Below are 9,762 nucleotides of genomic sequence, written 5' to 3'. Positions count from 1 at the left end.
TTTTAATATCAATTTTTTTTAAGTTATAAAAATCTTAATTAAATTTCATCAGATTTTATACACTTTTTAAAAAATTCTAACAATTTTAATTAAATATCATAAAATTTATTTATATTATTTAAAATATTGATCTAATATCAAAAGACTTTTTTATTAAAAAAATCTCTTAAATTTTTTTAAAATCCTAATCTACTGCTGTCTCCTAAGTTGAATTGACGTGACTAGACTAAGGAGCAACCGACAACATGGTTATGGATTTATGATTTTTTTTAGGGAAGTCATGGATTTATGATTGATGTATACAGTAAACATTATGCCGTTTTTTCTTTTTCTTTTTTTGAAAAAAAAACTGCATGTGATATATATAAAAAATAAAATAAAAATTACTCATAAGAGTGTAGATGCAAAATGTCAGAAACAGATATTTCATTAGCAAATATCAAGTGTCAATACTCAAGAGACGCATTTTCTTTTTTTTGAGTGACGATATATCTACTACCGATAAGTATAAAAAAAATTATCATCTGAAAAATTCAAGATAAAAAAATATACGGTCTATGACTTTATTAAGAAAAATAAAATAAATATTTTTTTCTATAAAAAAAGGTGTTTTCCATATAAATTAATAGTAACAGATTGTGTTCAACATTTCTTTTTCCATGTATTAAGAAGTAAATTTTATTAATGCGTATTTATGTTTATTTTAGAGATGACAAATTTGGCACAAATAATATGAAATAATTTGTTTTGTCATCTAATAATAAATTATTATATTAATAATTTTTATTTTTATTTTTATAATAATTATGTTAAATATCATGTCGATAATTTTTTTATTAGTTAAGTGCATTTTTAGTAAATAAAATATTTTTCAATCATAAAATTATTTTAAACACTCACTTTAATAATTTTAATGTAGGATTTTTTTTTTGTTGTAAAGTGCTTAATTTCAAATCTACATGCCGAATGTCATTAGAAGGAAACTGGGTTATGGTCTAAATGAAAGTGACAAAGTACCTCCATAAAGGCTTTAGGGAATGTCATTCGCCATTGTAAGTTTGGCAAACCCCTATCAAGATTGTACAAACATCCATGTCGATCTATCTAGAGGAACGTCTTATTGAAATCGCCTATGAGAAGCCAGGAATCGTTGTTTGAAGCTCATAGCATATGACATAAATATTGCTAGAAAATGGTATGGGTTATAAGGGGTGAGTCAGAATATACCCCCAAAAATAAAATTAATGCAAAATTTAGAGGAATAGTTCTCCACATTACCTTAACTAGTGAGTTAAATTATAGTAATGAATAATATATAATATAAGCATGATCTTAATATTGCCAAATTTAGTATATATATTGACAATTTTAATTAAAACAATTTTTTTACACGAATTAGAATAGCTATTATAATAGTAATAAGTCATTCCACCAACCTTTTATTTAACCTAATAAAACTACAAACCAAAACTCCTATCTGAAGAAAAAAAAAAGAAAAAGAAGCTGTGATGTGATGCCTCTAATCTAACTCATTACATTTACATAGTATGATACACATTTCACACATAAAATCACTTGTATATATCATTAACATTAACATACTCCTACTAATTTAGACTAAAATTGCAGAATACTCTATTGTGAGTGGGTGTGGGTGTTTTTTTTGATACTTATGCTGAATGTTCTGTCAAGTGAGTGAAGCCAGGCTAGCATCTTTGCCATGATTGATGTGGGTCCCACCATCCCCCAATTCTGCTCTGTCAATCCACATGCGCCCTCTAATCTCTGTGCCCCATGCACTCCCCAAACTTATTATATTCCCCTCTCTCATTTCCTCACCCACTCCTCCCTCCTACCACCCTCCACGTGTCACCCAGGGGAGCCTCCTCTCCCTCTCCACACCCTCCCATTTTTCTCCACGTGGCACCCCTGCTACAACAACCTGGTCGAACCCTATCATTTCCCATCTTACTAGTCCCACTTAATCAGCGCTAACACTCACACTAACCCAACAATAACGTTGTTGGTTCTAAAACACATAGGTACAAAAACAAAAACACTTCAATTTGCCTAGTAAAACTCTGACATGTAAAAAACACCACACACACACACTCACTACTGTTCTTTCTCTCTGCCACTGCAGCCACAATCTATGAGGGCCGTTTCAAAACGATTTTGTCGGCGAGAGACGTTATTAATCATGTTCATTAACAGGGGCAATCACCAATTATTACAATTAATTTACTTGTTTTCCTGCTTTTATATTTTTCCTCTTCAACATTATTCTATTCATTTCTATATTTAATTAAATAAAATACTATTCCTCCATCTCAAAATATTATGTATAAGGTTTTTTCACATAAATTAAGAAAATTAATATTTAAAGAAAATTAACATTTATTAGAGAATAATTTTATTAAAATATTTTTATCCTCTCTTAATTTTAATAAATATATATTATTAAGTCTTTTAAGATAATAATATTTATTATAGAATAAAATTAAAATAAATGTTTAAATATCTCATTAAAAAATGAGAACATTAATTAATTTTAATTTTTTTTCAAAAGTTAAAACTTCGGTCATTTTTTGGGATAGAGGAAGTATTAGTATAAAATAAGTAAGAATCTAACTAAATATTTTTAAAAATATTTATTAAAAAATTAAAATTAGATTTTTTTTTTATGTGTAAGCCACAAGAAAATGTAAAAAACTCATGAGAATTGAAATTTAGAGCTTTTTAATAATTTTTTTTACTCTTAGTTTCTTAACCAGTACTCTTAAAGTACTTGTTAGCATTTTCCAATAATTAATTAATACATGCATGGAAATGGAAAAACTGTCATTATAGCGTAAATTGTGATTTGCTATTTACATACAAAGAAATTTCTTACCAAATATTTGTATATACATGTCCATGTATGAAAGGACTATTAAACTTCTCCTTTTCTGTGCGTCGATTAATGCTTATAATAATACTCACAAAACTGCATAAAGCTGCTTCTGTCGCCGTGGCTGGTTCTTCTTCCTCTTTTTTCTCTCTCTCTCTTCTCTCAGCTTCTGCTGCAATTTCTTTCTCTTTTTATTTTCTTTTTTATTTTCTTTTGGTTACTTGTTTCTGCTTTGGCACTAGCACCGGTTCTTGTCTCCCTTGGACTCTGACCCTGTTGTTGCCAGCTTTGACTCAAGAAGATGCTTGTAAGTACGTTTTCGTGGTTCATTTTGTTCTGGTTTTTTGTTAGTTTTTGTTTTTGCTATGTTGTCTTTGCCCTTTTGACCTTAGGCCTCCTTTCAAATCTGGGACTCATTGATAACTAAGAGGGCATTCTCAAATTTCAATCTTTGGTTTGGTTTTAGATGTTAAGTCAAAGTATGTGCGATGGGTCAAAGTTGGGTCTTGTTTTGGTGTTGCTTTTTTGTTAAACATGTGGCAATGGTGATTGATGTCAATGATGGGGGATTCAATTGGATCAAATTTCATTCCATTTGATCTGATATACTTGCATTCTCCTTTCAGATTGGAATTCTCTTTCAACTTCTTTGTCATCTGATGTGTATTATCTGAAGTGAATTACTTGGTCAATGATGATATTGTTTATCTGTTTCATTTTCTATTCCAATTGAATTGTGCTTGGATTTTTTTTTTTTGTGTGTGTGGCTCTTGAGTCCTAATCTTGGGTATAATCCTGTGGTTAATTATTGTATTTGTAGGATATCATCTTCTGAGAATCAATGGGTTGCATTTTGCTTTTTCTACCCTCTTTCAGGTGGCATTGCTCTTGCTGGTGGCATTGAGCAATGCCGTTAGAGTTAATGGAGATGGAGGGCAATGTGGTTCCAACCCAACACTAGACCCTAGACCACACAGTGTCTCCATTTTGGAGTTTGGTGCAGTTGGAGATGGTAAAACACTCAACACCATTGCTTTCCAGAATGCCATCTTCTATCTCAAGTCATTTGCTGATAAGGGTGGGGCTCAGCTCTATGTTCCTCCGGGAAAATGGCTCACTGGAAGCTTCAATCTCACCAGCCATCTCACCCTCTTTTTGGAAAAAGGTGCTGTCCTTATTGGAACTCAGGTATTGCTTCTTTTTTTCACTAGCTTTTGATTGCTGTCTTTTTTTTTTGTTGATCCTTTGTATGTAGAGATGGTTCATGCTTTAACATTGAGAGTGTGGAGATATAAGATTGACCCAATGATTGGGAAAGGGTGAAGAGAGGGGGGAGAGGTTGCGGGTTCGAAGCCCCTGACTGACATTTCTAACAAAACTAACAAACTAACATTTGTCGATAAAAAAAACCATTTGAGAGTGTTTTATTATAAGGCTTTTGGTTTTCACATGTTGTTATTACTTGTTTTAGGATCCATCTCATTGGGATGTTGTTGAACCCTTGCCTTCTTATGGCCGAGGGCTTGAAGTTCCTGGGGGAAGATATCAGAGTTTGATAAATGGATACATGTTACATGATGTGGTCGTAACAGGTTTTGTCATCTCCCAAGTTTTTTTTATTTCTCTCTTTTCAAGCAAGCCTTTCAGGGCCCGTTGATTGAATTTTCATGTCTTTGTGTGATTCCTTAGGTAATAATGGAACCATTGATGGCATGGGAATGGTTTGGTGGGATTGGTATAGCACCCATTCCTTGAACCACAGTCGTCCTCATTTGGTTGAATTTGTGGCATCTGATTATGTGGTAGTTTCAAATCTTACATTCTTGAATGCTCCAGCTTATAGCATACACCCAGTTTATTGCAGGTACATGCTCTGTGCTTCTTATAGATATTAAATGAAATTATGCTTATTTTGCCAGAAAATAAAAGGTCAAACTGATTTTGTTATATGTAATTTGATGCAGCCATGTACATATTCAAAATGTTTCAATCTCTACTCCTCCTGAATCCCCTTATACTGTTGGCATAGTGCCAGGTTTGTAACAAACATATTATAATTATTATGCACTCTAGTTTTAGTCCTTGTTGTGAAAACGACATTGCTTCTAAAATATCGTTAGCTTACCAAACTTTGGTTAGGAGGGTCACTTTGGTAATGTTTGTGCACTTCATGTTTTGCAGATTCTTCTGATAATGTGTGTATAGAAGATTGTATTGTTGCCATGGGATTTGATGCAATTTCTCTCAAAAGTGGCTGGGATGAGTATGGCATTGCTTATGGAAGGCCTACTGAGAATGTACACATCAGAAGGGTGCAACTTCATGCATTTTCTGGCTCTGCTCTTGCATTTGGCAGTGACATGTCTGGTGGCATTTCAAATGTTCTAGTGGAGCATGCTCATCTTTTCAACTCAAACAGTGGCATTGAGTTCAGAACCACCAAGGGAAGAGGTGGTTATATGAAAGAAATTGTTATGTCAGACATACAAATGGAGAATGTCCACACAGCAATTGCTGCCACAGGTAATTGTGGCTCTCATCCTGATGACAAGTTTGATCCAAATGCACTCCCACATTTGGATCACATTACCTTGAAGGATGTCATAGGTACAAACATTACCATTGCTGGAAACTTAGCTGGAATAGATGAATCTCCTTTCACAAACATTTGCCTCTCCAACATAACCTTGTCCACAAATTCTGTTTCTCCTATTACTTGGGCATGCTCAAATGTGTCTGGTTTTTCTGACTCAGTTCTTCCAGAACCTTGTCCTGAACTTGGCAACACCTCATATGATTCTTCCTCATCATGTTTCTATCTGCTGAGTGTCAGTGGCAAAACTGCACTGCAGTGATAACAATCCTTTCTCAACAGAAGATTCTTATTCTTGAGTACCTTGCTGCTTGAAGTTGATGAAAAAGTGAATGGCGATTTGCCATCCAAAGATTTAAGCCACATTCTTTTCCAATAAGAGACGGTTGTGAGGATTATTCATTTTTTCATCCCTTTATAGATTTGCATTCTTGCATGTTCCTACCAGCACATTATTTGTACAGCTTCTTCATTTCTTCATTCATGTGTAAGGAAATTTTGGTAGTGCCGCCACAGGAGGACTCAAAAGAAGTTTGATAGTTTTTTGCATTAGTTCCATTGTGATTTCACTGTAAAGCATGTAGTGGATTTGGTGATACTTCAATTAAAGAAAGTTCAACTTTTTGTTATCGTTATCCATTGTCTTAGTAGTGATGTCATATGCCTGCAATCTTTAATCACTATAGTTTTCAATGAGTCAGAGAAAATATATGAAGATCTTTAGAACCTCTCGATTCTCCACTTGACATACCACATTTTTATGCTTTAATTTGTTGATTAACAAATCAATCTGTTTCGATTCAATTGGATCAGATAAGTGATTATAACAGTTTAATTTGTATTGAAATTTGAAGACAATGACAAGATTATTTTCAAATGTGACAGTCAACAAAAGTGACATGACATCAAATAATGAAGTGGGTGACTTTACATTTTGCCACATAGCATAAATATATCATATCTTTTGGCAAGCACGTTACCTCACTTTCCTCACTATTGCATTTGTCTGGCGTCATCTCACATTTGCACTCTTTTTTATATATGCAGCTCATTGCTTATGTGTCTGGAGAGTCCACAGACATTGATAGAAAATCTATAGTCTCCTTTTCAATAGCTAGAAGGATTTTTTTTTTTCACATTTTGAATTTTTGTTACATTATTTACGATCATATATTTTTTTATTGTGGTATCAAAGTTAATTCCATCAAAATTAGTGAAAAATCTTTATTGGAAACGTGATTGTACACAAAGTGAATATTTTTTTTTCAACATAATTTATTTCATATTAAAAAATTAATCAAAATTTAAACCTTGAACCACTTGGTTAAAAATCACAAATTGCTACTATTTACTATTTATATCAACCGTTAACCGTTGTTGATATTTACAATCCTATTTATAGTTTTATGTTGAAAGAAAAAAGACAAACTCATATAGGTCGAATATATGGATAATGTAAAAAAAATTAAAGGTACTAAATATTGTTAATTTTTACCCTTAGTCAAAGATAAACTTTGGTTATTTTATTTCATTTTTTTACTCTCAGGTATTTACAAAAATTGATTTTTTTTTTATGAAACCCAACTTCACCAAAGGCAGATACGAATGCTCCCACTTCAAGAAAACAAGATAGGAGGGTTCCTTTCAGACTTTGAGACCCAGGTTATTTGCTTTTGTTGTTGTTGATACTTGATATCTTTGCAATTGGGGTGAAGGGTTATAATTGGCTAGATTTTCCGTACCAGGCATTTATAAAGGAGATAGTGTTGGGCCAAATTATTGAATCCAATTTTGGGAGATCCACAAACTGATTATAGCCAATTCAATGCTCAGTTTTCCCTCATTGATAGCTCAGGGGGTTGTGTTAGATCCCTGCATTTCATGATCCTACCCTACCATCATCCCCCATCACTCAACCTCAACCACCCATGGCTAAAAAGAAATTAGCATCTTTACGTTGTAGAATTTTGTATTGAGTTTTTTCATCCGTATTTATATTTAATACTTACAGGCAGTTAAGATTTTTGTTAAGTTAGTTAAATAATACAAGGATATTTTTAATTAGTATTTTGGGATGTATATGGCATAAGATAAATGTTTGTTTTTACTTTATAATAAATAAATATCTTTGAATATATAAATTATTTTTAAATATGAGTTTAATTACTGTTTTAATTCTTTAGTTTGGGATGTGTGTTTTTTTCACTGAATTTTGACAAATTAGTTTTTAATTCCTCATATAATAAATTGATACTTTATAATGATTTTTAGTTGTCACAAATTAATTTTTATATTTTAGTCGCTTGAATTTACATTTTAAAACAATTGTAGTGCTAGAAACCTTCACAAAGTATCAAAAATTGTTATAAAATGTTAATTTATTATGTCAAACACTAAAAAAATCAATGTCATATTTTAAAATTTTAGGGTCTAAAAAAATATACCCCCAAATTTAAAGACTAAAACAGTAATTAAACCTTAAATATATAATAAAATAATTTAAATTGTGATATTAAGTAATTTTTAATTATTCTCAAATTCTTTTAATTTTTTTTATTGATCTACAATTAAAGATGAGGATAAAAGACCATAAGTTAAAAGAATAAATAGTTGAAAAGAAATATAGAAAAAAGTAAGTGATTTGAGATAGTGAAAAGAGAAACTTTTTGGGTGGTATATTCAGAATCACTCTATCGTGATAAGTCTAAACATCAAAGATAATATTAACTTAACATTAACATTTTGAAAAATGTTAGAGTGACACTTGTTATCACAATCTTTTAATTTTTATAGGTTAAAATTTATTAAGAGTAATAAAAATTTATGGGTGTCACCTTAAATTTAGCGATTCTTTCTTAATTTTTTTAGTTTTCAAATAATTTTAATTAATTAGATGTGTTTGAAAGAGTGTATTTAAAGACCTTCTCCTTGCTAACCTTAATGTGTCCTCTTCATTAATCTGGACATCACCTTTAAGATAATACTTGTTTGTTACTTTACTCACGCTACCACCATCAGGTGCTGCTTCAAACTTAATCTCATGAGCAATGGATGCAAACTTATCCTTCAATGCTTGACCTTCAATCAATGAGTAATTGTAAGTAAATGTGTCCTCGTCTATCTCGTCAATCCGGTTCTTAACACTTTTCACTTGGCTGCCTACAAGAAAAAGGAAGGTCATGTTAAAACTTCAAACTCACTTGAGGGTAAATTAACATATATATCTCAGTTGTTGATGAGAAAACCAATTTGACTCTTCTAAAGAATTGGTATTACTTTATTCATGCTCACTTTAGAGGAATCAAATTCTTTACCAACAAATTTGACTCTTCTAAAGAGAACAACTCACTCTAGAAGATAAAGTAACAAATCTCGTTGTCCATGAGAAAATCCATAGTTGATATCACGTGTACATGCATAAGAAATCATGAATACGTTGTATCAACAGTTTTTTTTTTCTCTTCTAATCAACGGTTGATATGACTTACTTTATTCAACCTCGCTTTAGAGTAGCCAAATCCTTTATACCAACAAATGTGATGCTAGTAAGTATAAATTTTACTATAAGTCTGTGCTAGAAAGTTATATGCCTTCAACAAAGTTAAACTGTTTGATGCTTCCTGGCCCCCCATTTCCTTGTATGATTTCAATGCTCTTCACAGCATGTGGCAGAAGTTTTGGAATGAGGTCGTGAGCATCAACAACCAAGGCCTTGAACAACCTTGATGGAGAGATTGGAGAGGGGTACTCATTTGTGTCAGTGTAAACACCCATGCTAGAAAGTGATATTAGGACACCACACCACTGCTAAGGAACTATTAAGTGCTTGGTGAACTTGGAATGAATAAGATGTTGAGGGACTCTTATAAAAGTTATTTATGATGCCTAAGTTCATCCCCCTTTGTCTTTCTTTGTCACAAGGTGCTATATTACTTTGTTTTTGAGATTTGTTTCATTGAATTAAAAACTTTAAAATATGTTTGTGATACCTAATAAATATCTAAATTTTTTAATAATTTTTTTTTTTGTTTTTCTCTATGATAAAACAATAATTTTACTTTTGATTCTTGAGGTCCCTATAAGTTAGAAATTTTTTTATTTACACCCTCATAAAAAATTTATTTGTTATCGGTCCCTTTAAAAAATTTATCAGAACCAAACATAAAATTTAAATATTTATTAATAATCGAAAACATATTTTAGCCCATTTAAAAAAATAAAACAATTTCAAGATTGGCCAGAAAAGGGTGAAACTGTTTCTTGGTACAAACTTTGTAGC

At 31.7% G+C, this 9,762-nt stretch overlaps 2 protein-coding genes across 3 annotated transcripts; one reads left to right on the top strand and one right to left on the bottom strand.

Annotated features, from left to right (window-relative positions):
• The first annotated feature begins 2,964 nt into the window (after positions 1-2,964).
• On the top strand, positions 2,965-6,118 carry LOC114425255 (probable polygalacturonase). 2 transcript variants are annotated; one of them, XM_028392100.1, is made up of 6 exons: positions 2,965-3,201; positions 3,711-4,078; positions 4,362-4,482; positions 4,580-4,754; positions 4,855-4,925; positions 5,072-6,118. In XM_028392100.1, exons 1-6 carry the CDS (start codon positions 3,192-3,194, stop codon positions 5,743-5,745), a joined length of 1,419 nt encoding a protein of 472 aa, XP_028247901.1. In that variant the 5' UTR covers positions 2,965-3,191; the 3' UTR covers positions 5,746-6,118. The 2 variants fall into 2 exon arrangements, with proteins under 2 accessions (XP_028247901.1, XP_028247902.1); XM_028392101.1 differs by having other exon boundaries at positions 2,967-3,197; positions 3,767-4,078.
• Positions 6,119-8,168: 2,050 nt separating this feature from the next.
• Positions 8,169-9,257, bottom strand: LOC114367747 (major allergen Pru ar 1-like). Its single transcript, XM_028324940.1, has 3 exons — positions 9,074-9,257; positions 8,420-8,642; positions 8,169-8,187 (listed from the first exon to the last, which is right to left on the bottom strand). The coding sequence occupies exons 1-3, from the start codon at positions 9,255-9,257 to the stop codon at positions 8,169-8,171; spliced, it is 426 nt and encodes a 141-aa protein (XP_028180741.1).
• Positions 9,258-9,762: the final 505 nt, after the last annotated feature.

The sequence above is a fragment of the Glycine soja genome, chromosome 9 (assembly GCF_004193775.1).
Source record: "Glycine soja cultivar W05 chromosome 9, ASM419377v2, whole genome shotgun sequence".
NCBI classification, from domain to species: domain Eukaryota; kingdom Viridiplantae; phylum Streptophyta; class Magnoliopsida; order Fabales; family Fabaceae; genus Glycine; species Glycine soja.
The sequence above is the reverse complement of the archived record's forward strand: the minus strand, read 5'-3'. Positions and strand labels throughout refer to the sequence as shown.

Excerpts from the sequence above, each read along its gene's own strand:
- LOC114367747 (XM_028324940.1), bottom strand. The coding sequence starts at position 9,257 with ATGGGTGTTTACACTGACACAAATGAGTACCCCTCTCCAATCTCTCCA. Across the intron at positions 8,643-9,073 it reads ACAGTTTAACTTTGTTGAAG|GCAGCCAAGTGAAAAGTGTT; the intron begins GCATATAACTTT and ends TTTTTCTTGTAG.
- LOC114425255 (XM_028392100.1), top strand. Across the intron at positions 4,483-4,579 it reads ACATGATGTGGTCGTAACAG|GTAATAATGGAACCATTGAT; the intron begins GTTTTGTCATCT and ends GTGATTCCTTAG. Across the intron at positions 4,755-4,854 it reads ATACACCCAGTTTATTGCAG|CCATGTACATATTCAAAATG; the intron begins GTACATGCTCTG and ends AATTTGATGCAG.